At 43.8% G+C, this 19,586-nt stretch overlaps 1 protein-coding gene across 1 annotated transcript in view; it reads left to right on the forward strand.

The window, feature by feature from the left end:
• LOC125463128 (dynein axonemal heavy chain 3-like) overlaps nucleotides 1–19,586 on the forward strand; it is a 556,635-nt gene that overhangs the window by 428,051 nt on the left and 108,998 nt on the right. Inside the window, 5 exon segments of the mRNA XM_059654753.1 lie at nucleotides 2,835–2,930; nucleotides 5,150–5,341; nucleotides 9,536–9,669; nucleotides 15,622–15,784; nucleotides 18,572–18,754. Of these exon segments, the coding sequence (XP_059510736.1) occupies nucleotides 2,835–2,930; nucleotides 5,150–5,341; nucleotides 9,536–9,669; nucleotides 15,622–15,784; nucleotides 18,572–18,754 (768 nt within the window).

Here is a 19,586-nt window from a genome sequence, read left to right on the forward strand (position 1 = left end):
AGGGAGAGAGGGGGAGGCGGACCGAAGATGGAGAGAAAAGAAGACAGGTGGAGAGGAGAGTATAGGTGGGGAGGTAAGGAAGGGATAGGTCAGTCCAGGGAAGACGGACAGGTCAAGGAGGTGGGATGAGGTTAGTAGGTAGGAAATGGAGGTGTGGCTTGGGGTGGGAAGAAGGGATGGGTGAGAGGAAGAACAGGCTAGGGAGGCAGAGACAGGCTGGGCTGGTTTTGGGATGCAGTGGGGAGAGGGGATGAGCTGGGCTGGTTGTGTGATGCAGTGGGGGGAGGGGACGAGCTAGGCTGGTTTTGGGATGCGGTGGGGGAAGGGGAGATTTTGAAGCTGGTGAAGTCCACATTGATACCATTGGGCTGCAGGGTTCCCAAGCGGAATATGAGTTGCTGTTCCTGCAACCTTCGGGTGGCATCATTGTGGCACTGCAGGAGGCCCATGATGGACATGTCATCTAAAGAATGGGAGGGGGAGTGGAAATGGTTTGCGACTGGGAGGTGCAGTTGTTTATTGCGAACCGAGCGGAGGTGTTCCGCTAAGCGGTCCCCAAGCCTCCGCTTGGTTTCCCCAATGTAGAGGAAGCCACACCGGGTACAATGGATACAGTGTACCACATTGGCAGATGTGCAGGTGAACCTCTGCTTAATTCGGAAAGTCAAATCTCCCCTTACCCCACCACATCCCAAAACTAGCCCAGTTCGTCCCCTCCCCCCACTGCATCCCAAAACCAACCCAGCCTGTCTCTGCCTCCCTAACCTGTTCTTCCTCTCACCCATCCCTTCCTCCCACCTCAACCCACCTCATCTCCTACCTACTAACCTCATCCCACCTCCTTGACCTGTCCGTCTTCCCTGGACTGACCTAGCGCCTCCCTACCTCCCCACCTATACTCTCCTCTCCACCTATCTTCTTTTCTCTCCATCTTCGGTCCACCTTCCCCTCTCTCCCTATTTATTCCAGAACCCTCACCCCATCCCCCTCTCTGATGAAGGGTCTAGACCTGAAATGTCAGCTTTTGTGCTCCTGAGATGCTGCTTGGCCTGCTGTGTTCGTCCAGCTCCACACTTTATTATCTTGGATTCTCCAGCATCTGCAGTTCACATTATCTCGGTTTCCAGGCAGTTGCCGGAAATGGAAACGGAGAGGTCCAGGATGGAGAAAGAGGTATCAGAGATGGTCCAGGTGAACTTAAGATTGGGGTGGAAGGTGTTGGTCAAGTGGATGAACTGTTCGAGCTCCTTGTGGCAACATGAGGCGGTGCCGATACATTCATCAATGCAACGGAGGAAGAGGTGGGGTTTAGGGCCAGTGTAGGTACAGAAGAGGGACTGTTCCACATAACCTACAAAGAGGGTGGCATAGCTTGGGCCCATGCGGGTGCCCATGGCCACCCCCTTTGTCTGTAGGAAGTGGGAGGAATTGAAAGAGAAGTTGTTGTGGTTGAGGACGAGTTCGGCTAAGCGGATGAGGGTGTCAGTGGAGGGGGACTGGTCCGGTCTGCAAGACAGGAAGAAGCAGAGGGCCTTTAGGCCATCTGCATTGGGAATGCAGGTGTATGGGGACTGGACGCCCATAGTAAAGCTGAGGTGTTGGGAACCAGGGAATCAGAAGTTTTGGAGGAGGTGGAGGACGTGGGTGCTGTCACGGATGTAGGTAGCGAGTTCCAAGACCAAGGGAGAGAAAATGGAGTTGAGATAATTGGAGATGAGTTCAGTGGAGCAGGAGCAGGTGGAGACAATGGGTCGGCCGGGGCAGTCGGGTTTGTGGAAGGGAGATAGAAATGGGCGGTGCGAGGTTGGAGACTGTGGGTTGGAGGTCACCTGAAATGATGAGGTTGTGGATGGTCTGGGAGATGCTGGTTTGGTGGTTAGGGGTGGGGTCATGATCAAGCGGGCAGTAGGAGGAGCTGTCAGAGAGCTGGCATCTGGCTTCAGTAATGTAGAGGTCAGTGCACCATACTACCATTAGAGTTGTAGTTTGCACATCCATGGATCCATGAAGGTGTCAGGACAACCTAATAGGCAAGTTAGGAAGGCATGCTGAGAGCTTGCTTTTATTGCTGAGGCATAGATTATAAGAGCAGAAGGTTATGTTGGAGCAGTGTAATACTTTGGTTGGATCACAACTGGAGTATTTTGTACAGGTATGGTCACCACGCTACAGGGAAAATGTGGTAGCACGGGAGGGGATGCAAAGGAGATTCACCAGGATGTTGCCTGGAATGGAGCACTTCAGCGACGAAGAGAGGCTGGATAAGCTCACGATGTTTTCTTTGGAGCAAAGAAGGTGAGAGGAGACCTGATAGAGGTGTATAAGATCACTGGGGCATGGAGAAGATTAAAGGAAACAGTTCTTCCCCTTAGTTGAAAGGTCAGTAACGGGGGACTTAATTTTAAAGTGGAAGGTTGGTTGTTTAGAGAGGAGTTGAGAAAATGTTTTCGCTCAGAGGGTGGTGAGGTAGTTAAGGCAGGTGACCTCACAACATTTAAAGTGACTTGGATGAGCACTTGACATGTCATAACATTGAAAGCTGTGGCCTAGTGCTGGAAAGTGGGACTGGTGTAGATTTTGTCTCACTTTGGTAGTATAGGCCTGATGGCCGAAAGGCCTCTTCTGTACTATCTGATTCCGTGTGTTTGTTTTTGTTTTGCCATTCTCTGAACCAGTGCTACAACTGAGGAAGGCAGCTCACTGCTATCTCCTCAGGTCTTGAGGTGGCCAATAAGTGCCAGCCTCATCAATGATGCCACATCCAGAGAATGGCTATGAGTAAATGATCTTCTGCTTCAAAGTGATCAGTTCTCTTCATTGCTGTTTTCCATTAGGATGAAGCCTTCCTTGAAGACATTAACATGATTCTCAACACTGGGGACATTCCCAACCTATATGATAATGAGGAAAAGAGAATCATCATTGAAAAGGTAGGTGTTTAACTCAGCATCAGAACCACTGCCTTGGCTGACTGCAGGTCTCTCTCCATCGAGAGGGGTTGGTGAGCAAATTTCATAAAGTCGAGGTTTGCCCAACTGTGACCATGCTCATCCCCACACCCGTCCAATCACTCATTGTCCCCTCCATTCACTCACTCCCCATCACTCATTCAACCTCATAGTCACTCATTCCCCTCTATTCACTCATTCCCCCTTAATCCACCCACTCCCCCCTCCATTCACTCACTCCCCCTCCATTCATTCATTCCCCCCTCCATTCACTCAGTCATCCCTCTCCACTGACTCACTCATTCTCCACTCCATCCACTCACCTGTCCTCCATTCATTGATTCTATGATTCTCCTCCATTCACTCATTGCCCCGCTTCCATTCACTCATTCTCCACTCATCCATTCATGCCCACCTCCATTTACTCACTACCCCCCTCCATTCACTCACTGACCTCTCAGCTACTCTCTCATCCCTCCAGTCACACAGTCAGTATCACACTGAGGGAATCTCGCAATGAGGCAGTATCATAACTGTGAAGGAAAAGTATATGTTTCATGACAGGACCCTGAATAGCATTAATGTACAGAGGAGTATTGGGGTCTTAGTCCATTGTTCCCTGAAAGTGGCCACACAAATAGATAGGGTTGGTAAAGAAGGCATGTGTCCAGCTTGGCTTTATTGGTCAGGGCACTGAGTACAAGCCAGATTGTCATGTTGCAGCTTTGCAGAGGTTTAACAGCTGGATGAACACAGCAGGCCAAGCAGCATCATAGGAGCACAAAAGCTGACGTTTCGGGCCTAGACTAGACGGCCCTCTCTGATGAAGGGTCTAGGCCCGAAATGTCAGCTTTTGTGCTCCTATGATGCTGCTTGGCCTGCTGTGTTCATCCAGCTTCACACTTTGTTATCTTGGATTCTCCAGCATCTGCAGTTCACATTATCTCTAGAGAAATCAGGTTGCTTTCTCTGGAATGGCAGAGTTTGATAAAATTTGATAGAAGTCTATAAAATAATGAGATGCATAGATGGGCTTGACAGACAGAATCTTTTTCCTAGATTTGGTACGTCTAATACTCGGGTCTATGTATTTAAGGTGTGAGGGAAATTTTTTACACGGAGAGTCGTCGGAGTCTGGAATGTGCTGCCAGAGGTGGCCGTAGAAGCAGATATGACAGGTGAATTTAAAGGATTTTTAGATAAACACACGAATATGCAAGAAATGGAGGAAAATGGACCAAGGGCAGGCAGAAGGGATTAGTTTCATTTAGGCTTCATATTTGGCACAACATTGTGGGCCAAAGGGTCTGTTCCTGCACTGTACAGTGCTATGTTCTATCACGCTGAGGGAGCGTAATATCAAGGGACTGACACACAGGGGGCTGTTGCAGTGAAGGGAATGTTACAATGAGGGGCCATCACATCAAAGTGTGTCGAACTGAGGGAGTGCTGTACTGAGGGAGTATCACATCAAGGGAGTGAAACACAGATTGCAAAGCTGAGGGAGTGAGACTGACAGAGTGCCGCAGTGAGGGAGTGCTGCAACAAGAGGGCCAAAGTGAGGGATTGAGACACTTGAGGGTGTGAGACACTGAGGGAATGTCACATGGAGGGAATGAGACACTGAGGGAGTGAGACTTTGAGGGAGTTACACACTGAGGGAATGTCACATTGGGGGAGTGAGGCATTGAGGGAGTGCTGCAGTGAGGTAGTGAGACACTAACAGAGTGTTGCAGTGAGGGAATGGGACACTGAGGGATTGCAGCATTGAAGATAATTCCTTCAGCATTAAGATTAGAGTCAGAGTTAGGTTTACCCAGAGGTTTTGTCCTTGATTGGGATCATAATATAAGTTCCTGCTGAGTCTCCCAAGTGGTCTTGAAGGATCCCAGAATGAGATTCAAGGAGGGAGTGGGCTTTCTGCCAATTTTCTGGACAATATTTACCACACAATCCTTACCATTCCAAGTGACTGTCTGACCATTTATCACCTTCCTGTTTGTGAATGCTTGCATTCTCACTGCCTGCGCTTTCCAAAGTATTTGGTGTGAAGTGTACGGGTCATGTTGAGACCACAGAGTTGCTTTAGAAATGTTGCTGCTAGTGTATCCGAGTGAGAATATTCTGAACATGTTTATGTTTGAAGGACAAGCATTAACATTGCAAGTGATTATTTGATGCTGACTTTCTCTCACGGCCAGATGACCCAGCTTGCACCAGCTGGGAAAGCAAAGCTGGAGCTCACACCCACCAACACTTACAGCAAATTCACCAAGAGGATTCAGCAAAACCTGCATCTGATGCTGGTGTTTAGCCCGATCGGTGAAGCATTTCGGAACCATCTGCGGCACTTCCCAGCTCTGATTAGTTGCTGCACTATTGACTGGTTCCAGGTAACTCTGTTTGAGTGCTTACAAACAGAAATAAAGTAAGGGGCCAAAGTGATTGTTATTTTCTGCTGGAGTAGACTTTACAGATATATTTAGAGTATTTGGAGTAGTGTTAGAACTGAAACTGAATGGCCGAATGATTGGCCAGGACACACTTATATGTATTCCACCTGTTTTGCAAGCAGGAAGTTTCAATGTGTTTTTTTTACTGGGAAGAATATAAAGGGTGGGGAGCTCTGGAGGATAAATGCAGCTGCACATCAGATCAGAAACGTGTTGCAGAGAGCAAGAGTTGTTTAATAGCCTCATTCTGTTATGGAGTTATAGAGGTATACAGCTTGGAAACAGGCCCTTCGGCCCAACCTGGCTGTGCCGTCCAGTCTTCACAATTTAAACTAGTCCCATTTGTCTGTATGTGATCTATATCACTCCATTCCTATCCCATCCATGTACCTGTTTAAATGTTCCTTAAATAATGAAATTGTACTTACCTCCGCCACTATTTCTGGCAGCCCATTCCAGACACTCACCACCTTCCATGTGAAAAAACTGCCCCTCTGGACCCTTTTGTATCTCTCCCCTCTCACCTTAAACCTATGCCATCTAGTTTTAGCCTCCCCCGCTATGGGGAAAAGCTGTTCACTATCCTACCATATCTATGCTTGTCATGATTTTAATACAAGGTGACCCTCAGCCTCCTCTGCTCCAAGGGAAAACCTCCCAGCCTATCCAGCCTCTCCTTATAACTCAAATCTGCCTGCTCAGGTAGCATTCTGGTAAATCTTTTCTGCACTCGTTCTAATTTAATAGTATCCTTTCTATAGTAGGGTGACCAGAAGAGCTTGCAGTACACCAAATGTGGCGTCACCGACTCTTGTACAGCTGCAATAAGACGTCCCATCTGTCATAATGCTCCTTTCTAAGATATTTTTTAAAAATGAGGTTATCATTGATGTGCAATTGGCAACATGTCCATTAAACATTCAAGTTTAACAACAGAAATTTGAGTCGATAGATTTGTCAGCAAATACCCTCAAAGCAAGTTTGGAATGTGGTTGGTACCTGAAGCCTCAAAAGAGAATCGGTCATTTTGTTTGCCTGCCTTCGGTAGCCTGCTGACTTGCAAGAGTTGAAAATATAATCTAAGACAAGTCTGGGCCATTGCAAAACATACCCAAAAAAATCATTAAAGTGTAAGAACCAACCAGCTCCATGTTGCAAAATGACACCATTTTGTAAGCAGAGGGTATACATCCAAGAGGCACACTTTTGGTTAACTAGAACATTCGAGTGGGCAATTGTTTTGTGACCCAACATACTTCATGAACTTGCTGTCTCTTTTTATTTCAAAAATATACTTTATTCATTAAAAAACCTTTATATATGTACATAGTCACAATGCAGTTCAATTCTGTATAGTAGCATATCAAGGAAATTGACAAATATTGGAGTTAACTCTGTCCAAACAAACAAAGGCATCCCTTATTTAAAAGACTATGTTTACATATATTTGAGGCAGCAAGAGAATTTGCTAACTGAATAGACTCCCATTTACCTTCAGCAGGAAGATCTCAGACGGTGGTCTTTCCTCACTGTACCTTGACAGCTTTAGTGCACCCCTCAGCATATAGTCCTAGACCATGGAATGTGCCAGTCTGCAACACTTGGTCAAGGTCAACTCCATGTTCTGGAAGACCAACAAGCTTTGGGCGTACCAAAGTGTCCTTCACCAAATTGACGGACCTCTGGGCACAGTTTGTCTCATTGTCTGTCCCGGGGACCAGACTGTAGAACATGGCGACCTGCATCACAGTGCTGCTTGGGACAACCTTGTCAAAAACTATTGCATCTTTCCCAGATTTCCTTTGAAAGGCTCATTCCAGAAGGAGATGTGTGACAGTCTTGACAGCCTTGCAGCTGTACTTAGGGCAACTTGCGGTGGTGCAGACAGACTGGGCGTATAAGAAGGATCTCACTTGTAGTGCCCTTCTCACCACCAGCCAAGCGTTGGGCTGTCACACTGATCTGCAGAGCTTCCAGAGGACAAGCGTTTACGAAGGTTTGACCCCCTTCACGGCAACTCTGACTGACCTCAATCCCTTCCTGCATCCTACTCCCTCACCCCTACCCCATCCCATTCCCATCCCCTGACCCAGACAGGACTGGATAGTTACTTTTGTTCATCACATCCAACAGGAAGGTCAGGCCCAACCCTTCAGCCAATTTGCCCTGATTGCTGGAATCCCGAAGACTGCCTGGGAGGTGGGGTCTCTCCCTGACACTCTCACATTCCTGCCATTCCTGTTGGATTCTGCCTTTCATTCCATTTTGCTTTGGGAGATCCTACCTTTATTATCCTGCTCAGGTGAGAGGTCAACAAATTTCCCCCACAACACTTAAAATGACTGCACAGAGGCTGGTATCCTGCCGCCAGGTCACCCTTTATTTATTTGTGCACAGTACACAGGCTGTGGCTAGCCAGCTTGGAGACAGTCCCCTGAACTAAGGAGATAATTAATCCCCTATTTATATTTTTTTCTAAATCCCCTGTTTATACTTTTTTCTAAATCCCCTGTTTATACTTTGTTTTGTGACCAGCCAACTCAAGAGCCAGGTCCCTGAATTGAGGAGATTCTAAATCCCTGCTTATATATTGTTTCCCTTACCTCTACTTTTCCTTTCGCCTTTTTCTTTTTTTATTTCTTCTTTGGTTACCCCCACACTATTGCTACACAGCAGTGGTACTTAATTTTCCCCAAAGCACCCATGTTATGTGAGTGTACACGGAGCAACTCCGTGAAGACACCATGTGCAAACAATTTTATTCAATATTTCCACCACCAGGAAAATTGCCCATGTGGCCAGGGAGCCAGTAACAAGCAAAGCTTGTTTACATATTTTTACACATTTTTTTTAAAAACTCCTACACCACTGCCAGTTAGCAACAGTCGTTATCTTCCCCAGCACCCCCGTTGTGCATGTGTAGGTGTGAGACACAGATAAAACATGTGTTGGGAGTGCAAATAACTTTATTAACATACCACCACCAGGAAAAACACCCACTTGACAAAAACATCAGTATCAAGCAAAGCCCCTAGGGCAATGCCTATGTGGAGAAAAAAAAAGTGAGGGAGTAGGGTAGGGAGTTTGTACGTTTGCAGGGGCGATAAGACACTCCACAGCCATATGGCCCACCCCTCCCTAAAGGCATCAAGAGTGCCGGTGCACACATCCCCCGTTTACATTGGTCAGCCAGGGCTTCCTGATTGGCTTAGGTTAACAACCAATCAAGGATGTCATAGTCAATGAGATCTACCTGATTCCAATCACTACAACACTCCTCCTCCCTGGAGGTTGAACCAGTGGGTAACCAGTCAATACCCCACCAATGAACATGCATGAGCATCACCCAGAAGATGAAGGTCATGGTCAAACCCAGGTGGCAGACATCTCTCACTAACCCACTTCATTGTGAAGAGGGAAAGCTGGAGTGTACAATTTCTCTCTCACCAACACTAAACAACATTACACTAAGGATGAAAGGATAAGAGGGAAACAGTAGGGCCCATTAACGATGTCAGTGGTAATTTATGCATGGAGCCACAGGATGGAGATCAGCTTCCAAGTAAATACTTTGTCAGTGTTTATCTCATGAGATAGAGAATATGGGTATACAAGTCAGGGAGAAGGACTGTGACGGTCTCACTGTCTCTGTCCCACACTGTCTCTCCCTCAAACTGACATGCTCTCACTGTCTCACACTGATTCTCACTCTCTCTCTATTTCACACTGACCCTCTCATCTCTCACATTGACTCTCTCTGTGTCTCACATTGACACTCTCTCTTTCTCACTCTCTCTCACACTGATTCTCTTTGTGTCTCACACTGACTCTGTCTCATCTTGACTCTCACTCTTTGTCTCTGTGTCTCTGTCTCACTCTCTCTCACACATTGACTCTCTCTTTCTGTGTCTCACGCTGACTCTGTCTTACACTGACTTTTTCTCTCTGTATATCTTACTAACTCTCTATGTTTGACATTGACTCTCTCTCTCCGTCTCACTTTGACTCTCTCTCTCTCTGCCTCATCCTGATGCATTATTTGTCCATGTCTCATACTGCCTGTCTCTTTGCTAGGAGACTGTTATGAATGTGAATTAAATTCATGTTGCACTCTTTCACATTTCTAAATTGTAGGCTTGGCCTGAGGATGCCTTAGAGAAAGTTGCGAACCATTTTCTGGATGATGTTGAAATGTCACAGGCTGTCCGGAATGAAGCTGTGTTCATGTGTAAACATTTCCACCAGAGTGTCATTGCTCTTTCTGGAAGGTGACTGTTTGCTGTTTGAATATAATTGTTTGACTTTAATTCACTGGTTTTACTGATACTTTAATAATGCTTCACTGAGATTGCAAATTCTTTAATAATTTATTTTGAAAGCATTGATCAAAGGGGCTATGAAATTTCTCACCATGTTATTTAATAATCTCCATAAGCTTACAAAGAAGATCGTAAGAACATATGAACGAGGAGCAGGAGTAGGCCATTCAGCCCCTCGAGCCAGTTACACCATTTAATACCGTCATGGCTCAGCCTCAGCTCCACTTTCCTGCCTGCTCTCCAACGCCATTCTGCCCATCAATATCTAAAAATCTGTCTCTTCCTTTGATTTATTCAGTGTCCCAGCATCCACCATACTCTGGGGAATGAATTTTGCAGGTTCACTATCCTTTGAGATAACTAATTTTCCCTCATCTCTGTTTTAAATCTGTCACATCTTATCCTAAAACTAATACCTCTCCTTCTAGCTTGTCCCATGTGAAGAAATATCCTCTCTATGTCTACTTTGTCAATCCCCTTCAGCCTCATACATACCGCAATTAGATCTCCTCTCATTTTTCTAAACTCTAGAAAGTACAGACCTCAATGGCTGTATCTCTCTTTATAAAGACAAAGCCCTCTCTCTGAAATCAATCTAGTGAGTCTCCTCAGAACTGTCTCCAAAACAACTACACCCCTCCTCAAGTACACACTCTCCAGATGTAGTCTCACTAATGCAGCAATACTATATTTTCTATTTATTGGGGGATGTGGGTGTCACTGGCTGGCCAACATTTCTTGCCTATCTCTCCCTTGAGAAGGTGATCGTGAGCTGCCTTCTTGAACCGCTACAGTCCTCCTGTTGTGGGCTGACCTACAATGTTATTAGGGAGGGGATTCCAGGATTTTGACCCAGCGACAATGATGGAACAGCGATATATTTCCAAGCCAGAGACTATTTCCCAGGGCAGAAATGGCTAGCACGAGGGGTCATAGTTTTAAGCTGGTTGGTGGAAAGTATCGAGGGGATGTCAGAGGCAGGTTCTTTACGCAGAGAGTTGTGAGAGCATGGAATGCGTTGCCAGCAGCAGTTGTGGAAGCAAGGTCATTGGGGTCATTTAAGAGACTGCTGGACATGTATATGGTCACAGAAATTTGAGGGTGCATACATGAGGATCAATGGTCGGCACAACATTGTGGGCTGAAGGGCCTGTTCTGTGCTGTACTGTTCTGTGTTCTATGTTCTATGTGAGTGACTTTGAGGGGAACTAGGAGGTGGTGGTGTTCCCATATATCTGCTGTCCTTGTCCTTTTAGATGGAGGTGGTCAAGGGTTTGGAAGGTGCTGTCTGAGGATCTTTGGTGAATTTCTGCAGTGCATCTTGTAGATAGTACACACTGCTGCAACTGAGTGTTGATGGTGGAGGAAGTGAATGAATACTTCCCCCCATTTATACTCTATTCCTTTATCAATAAAGGTAAAAATTCTAATGTGTACAAATCAGATAAAAGTTATAGCTCCTTAACTATGACACTGAGGTCAAGCAGGAGAAATCTAATATCCCTCCTTCTCTGCTACAAAAGAAGAACATTTCACAGACAATGTTTACATTCACATCAGTTGGGATGTGCAGAACCTAGGAATTTGAAATTCCAAATGTGTGCATGCAATCATTTTCTGCAGCTTCATCTTGTAGACACAGAGTAATGGGTCATGTTTGATTCAGTAATGAGAGCTGAGATAGACTGATGTGGAGGTGCCGGTGTTGGACTGGGATGGACAAAGTCGGAAGTCACACAACACCAGGTTATAGTCCAACAGGTTTATTTGATATCACAAGCTTTCACAGTACTGCTCCTTCATCAGGTGAAGATAGATGAGATCGACTGAGTTCACAGCTTAATGACTTGTGAATGTTTACCTCATAGTGATCATATTATGATCCAGTTAAACATAGTGTTGGGAGGGAGAAGCTGAGAAAATGCTAAAATTTCCATAAAACTGATTTCAATGAAATGACGCAGAAAGTATCCATGGTAAACTGGACAAATTAGCAACAAGGTTGATGAAATGCTGGCATAATATTGAGAGGGCAGACAATTCTGCTGGTTAGACTACACCTGGAGACTGTGACTACATCTGATCAATGGAGTTGATTGGGAGGAACTAATTCTGCTAGTTGGGGAGCTTAGAACTACAGCAGAATCTAAAAATTCGGGTCAGACCTTTCAGAGTGAAATTCAATGCACAAAGGGTAGGCAGAGTTCAGAAATGGCAAATATTACATGGTGTATATGATACATGTTGATGTGAAGATTGTCACACTGGTAGTTGTCCATTGTATGACGGGATAAGGGGTGAATGCAGGCAGATGGAGTAAGATCAGTGTCAGCCATGAGCCCATTGTATGGCAATGAGACAAGGCCAAAGGGATAACTCAACTCCTCCTGATACAATGTTTACGTTGACATCTCAACTAACACTGAGACTCAAGTCAGGACAGAACATTCAACGTTCCACTGAAACACTGGAACTAAGGGCGGGGATATTCAACATCCCACTGAAACACTGTAACTAAGGACAGGGATATTCAACATCCCACTGAAACACTGGAACTAACGACGGGGATATTCAACATCCCACTGAAACACTGGAACTGAGGACGGGGATATTCAACATCCCACTGAAACACTGGAACTAAGGACGGGCAGATTCAACATCCCACTGAAACACTGTAACTAAGGACAGGGATATTCAACATCCCACTGAAACACTGGAACTAACGACGGGGATATTCAACATCCCACTGAAACACTGGAACTGAGGACGGGGATATTCAACATCCACTGAAACACTGGAACTAAAGACGGGCAGATTCAACTCCCCACTGAAACACTGGAACTAAGGACAGGGATGTTCAACATCCCACTGAAACACTGGAACTAAGGACAGGGATATTCAACATCCCACTGAAACACTGGAACTAAGGACGGGGATATTCAACATCCCACTGAAACACTGGAACTAAGAACAGGGATGTTCAACATCCCACTGAAACACTGGAACTAAGGACAGGGATATTCAACATCCCACTGAAACACTGGAACTGAGGACGGTATGGGACAATGGTACCTTTATTAAAAGAAAAGGAACAAGTGAAGAATTGTGGTGACTTTTTTTGAGGAATGTGTTATTTTGATGGACAGAAATTTAAGATGATGCCCATCATTCCATGTCCCAGCATCCACAGTATTTTTGCCTCAGGTTGGCAGCAGAGTAGGACGCTCCAGTCGGAGCTCCTCTGCTTTTCCACTTCCTTTTCTTGTTTCTTTCTTTTCCTGTTCTCTTTTCAGCAGTTTTTTTCTTCCCTTCCTCCCCCAGACCCAGCCCCCCGCATAGCCCCCCACTCCCCTGTCCAACTTCTAACTTCTTAAACTCACCCTGGGGGGAATGGAGAATGGAGGTGAGTCCAAGTCCACCCCAAGATGGGAAGTGAGTCGGAGGCCATGGCGCACAGGAGGCAAATCTGAGCGGTGAGTCGTGGGCTGGGGCCCAGAGCGGGAGGCTGTCCGAGCCCATGCCAGCCAGGGAGATAGATCCCAGTGGGGAGTCCAGGCCAGAGGCCAGTGCATGGAGGCTGCAATGCCTCATGTTTCTAATCTCAGCCAGTGCTGATTCAATGAAAAGGAATGTAAGTTAAGTACTTTCTAAACATACTTTCATTCTTATCCTGGACTTTGAGTAAGTCAAGTACTTTGTAAAACTTTGTATTCCTATGCTAGAGTATTTTTTTACCCTTTCAATTCTGTAACAAACACTTAAAGTATTTGTATCTAAGATGCCACCAAAGTGGTGACATTACAAACTTTATACTGTATTCATTCAAGTGCTTGTGACAACAAATGGCTGTTCTATTTTACAGTTTGAGTTCTTGAGTTCAAGAAAGAGATAGATTTTTCAAGAAAGAGATAGCTAGATAGAGCTCTTAAAGATAGTGGAATCAAGGATTACAGGGATAAGGCAGGAACAGGATACTGATTGTGGATGATCAGCCATGATCATAATGAATGGAGTGCAGGCTCGAAGGGCTGAATGGCCTACTCCAGCACCTATTATCTATTATCTATTGATATGAAAGTCTCATTCTGTGTGCATTCCTGAGCTGCGAAACAATTGTAATTTACACGGACCGTTTGGGAATGATTCACACTGCTATCAACCCCCAGTGACTTGAAAACCACGGCTGCTAACACTTTTATTGGACCAACACGTTCAATACTAAACACACCCCAGCATTAATTTAGCTCTGTTGAAAGACAAGAATGTTAACTGAATTATAGAGGCCAGGAAGCAGCTTTTTTGGGCCCACTCTGCCCACTTATGTCCTTTGAAAGAGTCTTCAAATATTTCTACAAACAATTCCTTTACAAACCTCTGAATGAAAGTTCCTATTGAATTTCACTTCCAGGCAGTATGTTCCCAGTGACATCATCCATTGAGGAAAAAGCTTCCTCTTCATGTGTAATATGCCAATTCTTTTAGTAATCTATATCATTATTCACCATCCTGTTTCTCCGTATTGTTAAGACATGAAGGCAGACAGTCAAATCAAATAAGCCACCCTATGCCTTTATACAAAACATAGTCAAATTAAAATATTAATTTCCCCAATACCATTTCCCTACTAATATTGTTTTCCTTCAGTTCCTCCCTCTCATGAGCCACAGTGTTCCCTGACACCTTTAGGACATAAATTAAGTCCTCCTTTATTTAAACAAACCAAAATACGTAATTAATTGATCTGTCATCTGTGTTCCCAATTCTGACTTCTCCTGATTGTAAGCGACCTACATTGGTCTTCAATCTTTTTCTCTTCACATACCTATAGAAACTTTTGCAGTCAGTTTGTATGTTCTGCACAAGTTCTCTATTTTTCCCTCCAATTAATCCCTTTGCCCTCCTTTGCTGAAGCCTGAACCTATCCCAGTCCTTAGGTATGCCATTTTATTTGGCTGATATTTTATGCCCCTTTCTTGGATCTAATATCCATAAATTCCCTTGTAAATTATAGTTTGGCCACCCTTCACATTTTGTATTTGTGTCAAACAAAACTGAACAATTATTGATGTTCCTCTGTGCACTCTTTATGTGTTGGTCATTGTCCATCCACCGTCATCCCTTTAAAGTAATGTTTCCCAATTTATCATAGGCACCCCTCATATCACTGTAATTTCCTTTCATTTAAATTCAGTACCCGAGTCACTAATGTTATCATATGATCACTCTTCCCCATGAAGCCCTGCACAGTTAGATTGCCAAGTAGTCTTTTCTCATTATGCAATATGCAGTCTAGGAAGGCCTGTCCTCTATTAGTTCTTCAACATATTGATCCAGAAAGCTATCTAGTGATTACTCCTCTACGGCTTTGCTACTGATTTGATATACCTAATCTAAATACAGATGAATGTTGCCCATAATTATTGCCACAGCTTGGGGATCTACGCGCAAACCTGATTATCATTTTCTGCCCTATAGCATTTCTAAGTTCTACCCATACAGCTTTAGTGTTCTGTCAGAGCAATCAGTTTTATAAAACAGTCATTTGAACAAGATTTACAGAGATTGTACAAAGGGCACCAGATCAAAATAGGCTGAGTGAGACAACAAATGGTGCAGGGAGTGAGGTTGAGAGTGGGATTAGAATTGGGTGGGATATTAAAAGGGACATGGTGTAAGGAGCATGGGCCGTTAGACTGGGTGGGATATTCAGTGGTGTTTCCCTGCTCTCTTCTGGGGAAGTCAAAAACCAGATCCATTTGAAACTCAGTACTATCAGGTCTGGGAACTGTCTCCACAGATGCTGCTGACTTGCTGAGCATTCTAATTCATTCTGGTTTTTTTTTTCAGAAACCACAGTGTTCTGCTCGTTTCTTATTACACTAACCATCTTATCATCTCTAGATTCTATGAAACTCTTCAAAGGAGAGCTTACATCACGCCCACGTCCTACCTCGAGCTGATTAAGACATTTAAAAACCTGTTGGAAAGAAAAAGACTTGCATTATTGGCTAATAAGAACAGGTATACAGTTGGATTGGAAAAGCTGGACTTTGCAGCCTCTCAGGTAGGGTTCAGTGAAGTGTGTTATTGTATGTCCCTGGCTCTGGGGACCTGGTGCAGTACTTCCATTGTTAGACTAGCTCTAATCTGGTTCCCAATTCCTCCATCTGATCTGTAAACGCTGGTCATACCCAGGCTGTGTATCAGAAAAGGTATCCCCTATAATCATTACAGATCCTTCCAATCCACACGATTACTTGTGAATTCCCTTATGCACTTTCCTGTTTAACCGCTGATGTATGAGTTACACGCAGTCTGAGTGAACAGCTGAGAAGGCTGTGTGCAGTTTTAGTTGTGAGCGAGTAAAGATCTGATTGGTTTGATCTCACTATTTCAAAGTCCTGGTGAAACACATTAACCAATCCATGTTGAGGACTTACTAAGCCCATGGATGTACAAATGCATAAATTAAGTCCATTTGTTTCCTTGAGCTTGCTTCACCATTCAATAAGGTCGTGCCTAATCTGATTGTAATCTCTAATCCAGATTCTCACCTATTCCTGATAACCTTTTACTCCCATGATCAACTAAAATCTCTCCACCTCTGCTTTAAAAATACTCAAGGATTCTTCTTTCCTCACCTTTTCGGAAAGAGAATGCCAAAGACACAACACCTTTTGAGATAAAAAGAAATTTCCATACCAAATTTAAATGGGTGATCCCTAGTTCTAAATTGTCCCTCAAGAGGAAACATCTTCACATCTACCCCTCGCGATTTTGTACGTTACAATACTTGTCTTCTAAACTCCAATGGATACAAACATACCTTCTCCAACCTTCCTTCACAAGACAACCCACTCATTCCAGGTATCAATCTGGCAAAACCTTTTCTAAAAAGCCTTCAATATATTTACAGCCTACCCTGAGAACAGTGATCAGTTCTGTACACAGTACTCTAGATGTGATCTCACCAATGCCCTATATAACTGAAACATAACTTCTCTATCCTTGCATTCAAAATCCCTCTCACTAAACCAGAGCATTTCATTAGAGTCATAGAGTCCTACAATGTGCAATCAAGCCATTTGGCCCAACAAATCCTCACCACCCCTCCAAAGAGCTTTCCACCCAGATGCATTTCTCTACCCCTGCATTTCCCATGTCAAATCTACCCAGCCTAAACATCCCTGAACATTACGGGCAATTTAGCATGACCAATCCACCTACCCTGCACATCTTTGGACTGTGGGAAGAAACCAGGGTACCCAGAGGAAACCCATGCATTCACGGGGAGAATATGCAGACTCCACACAGACAGTCACCTGAGGCTGGAATCGAACCTGGGTCCCTGGGTTTTGTGATTGCTTGCTGAACCTGCGCACTAAACTTCTATGATTCATGCACCAGGTCATCCAGATGTCTCTGCATCTCACAGTTCTGCAACCTCTCACTGTTCAGATAATTTGCTTCTTTTCTATTATTTCTTCCAAATTGAACAATTTCACATTTTATCACATTATACTTGATTTTCCACAACTTGGCTTACTTACTTAACCTGTCAATATTTTTCTTCTGTAACCTCCTTATGTCCACTTCACAGCTCTCTTTCTTTCCCTTCTTTATGTGGGCAGACTTGGAATTAGAGTTATGTCCAGAAGTACGGGAGTACGATGAAAAGTTTACAATGTCACCCCTCACAGTGCCATCACAGGGACAAGGTTCCTAGATACAAATCTTCCATACAAAGTAGAGAAATAAAGAAAAATGAAGTTACATTGCTTTACAGTGATTCATAATATAAGTTAGAAAATAAAAAATAAAGCTAAAGGGGTAAACATTACAGTCAGATAAACAGATTACAGATAAATATTACAGCAAATTTAGGTGCCATACTTTTGGTCCCTTTGCCCAAATCACTTATATAAATTGCAAAATGTCAAGGTCCCAACATTGACTCCTGTGGCACATCACTCGTGACATCCTGTCATTTATTCTGACTGTTTGCTTTCTGTTAGCCACCTAATCTTCTATCCATGTCAATATTTCTGCAATAACCTCGCTACAGCACCTTATCAAATGCCTTCTGGAAGTCTAAGTTTTCCTTTCATTTACAGCACAAATTATTTCTTCAGAGAACTCCAATAAATTAGTTAAACATGATTTCTCTTAGAGAAAACTATCTTGACTCTACCTGATAACCTCAATGCCCCCTTACAGCATCTTTAATAGCTTCTGACATTTCCCTAATTGGCCTGATATTTCCTGCTTTCTGTCTCTCTTTTTAATATAAAAAAAGTTACATTTGCTAGCTACCAACTTACTGGTAGTTTTTCGAAATCAGAGGAATTATTAGGAAAATTGAAATCAATGCATCAGCTATCTCACGAGCCGTTTTTTTACATCCTAAGTCAAAGTACATCAGAACCTGGCCTCTTGTCAGCCTGAAGCTCCAACAATCTATTCAGTACAAATTCTCCACTGTTTATAATTGTCCTGATTTCCTTCCTCTCTTCCACTTCCTGATTTATCCTGCTTTTTTGCTTCTGGGATGTTACTTGTATCTTGCGTAGTGAAGATTAGTGCAAATTACCAGCTCAATTCATCTGTTATTTCCCTACTTCCATTATTAATTCTCCAAATTCATTATCTATAGGATCAGTGTGAACTTTGTTACATCTTTTCTTCATTTTCTTGCTCTCAGAAACTCTTATTTTCTCATTTATTTGCATTTTTCACTAGCTTTCCAGTGATACACACACACACACACACACACACACCTAGACACACAAACGCACACACATACAGACAAGCACATATATTGAGCTGATCCTTCTTTGTTGTACTCAATCAGATTGCGATAATGCAGCAGGAACTGACAGGGTTAAAACCTCTGTTAATGGAACGAGACCAAGAGACAGATGAGCTACTGAAGGTCATTGCTGATGAAACACTGGAGGTGGAAGTTGTGAAGAGAGTGGTGGAAGCTGATGAGGAGACAGCAAACAAAGCAGCACAGGAGGCCCGAGCAATTAAGGTAAATTATTTGGATGCTGTCCAATATTCAAAAGAGAAAGATCCAGCAACAGAGTCAAACCTACTCTGACTAACAGGAACCCCCAGCTTACAGCTCCTGGAACATTACGATCAAAGGATTACAATGGTCAGGAAAACCAAGTATAGCCAGGTTTCCCCGGACATGGCATTGTACTGTATTGTGTTGTCATAATTAAATAGAGTAAATTTACCAGACTTTAATTTTAATATTACCTGTTCAGTGTCTGACATGCAGCTGGTCAAAAACCGAATGGTCTGAAAAGCGTGATGTTTTGACAATGTGCCAAGCTTCAGTTGAATGAGCTAAAACTTCTAAAGAAATAACTGACCTGGACAAAATCGATCAGCACCACATTGATGCAAGGTGCACCACATGAACAGTTAGCTTCTCCACTCTACACATCAGCCTGTTCCACACTCCCAAAGACCCAACCCATTGCTTAGCTGACTGATCCAAAATCGGACATGATCCCAACTCCACATGGGAGAGTAACATTCCCAACAACAATGTTAGAATTGGCAATGTGGATGAAAGTGTTGATGTTGTGTAAAGATCCACAATAATACTTTGGGGTTACAGATGTTAAATTATTCGTCCAAGAATTGTCAGGAATGTTAAGGAGGGTAAAACAAAGCGGTGGGATGCTGGTTCTCTCAAAGTGCCTGGAGTATGCTTTAAGATGGACAAGGTGATAGGACTGAGGCAGCAGGAGTGTCCGTAACTTCACAGTTCACAACATCAATCTAATTGTTTAATCCAGTTTCCAAAATGGTTAATTGTACACTTTCTCTATATTCAACTTAAAACAGAA

The sequence above is a fragment of the Stegostoma tigrinum genome, chromosome 25 (assembly GCF_030684315.1).
Source record: "Stegostoma tigrinum isolate sSteTig4 chromosome 25, sSteTig4.hap1, whole genome shotgun sequence".
NCBI lineage: Eukaryota > Metazoa > Chordata > Chondrichthyes > Orectolobiformes > Stegostomatidae > Stegostoma > Stegostoma tigrinum.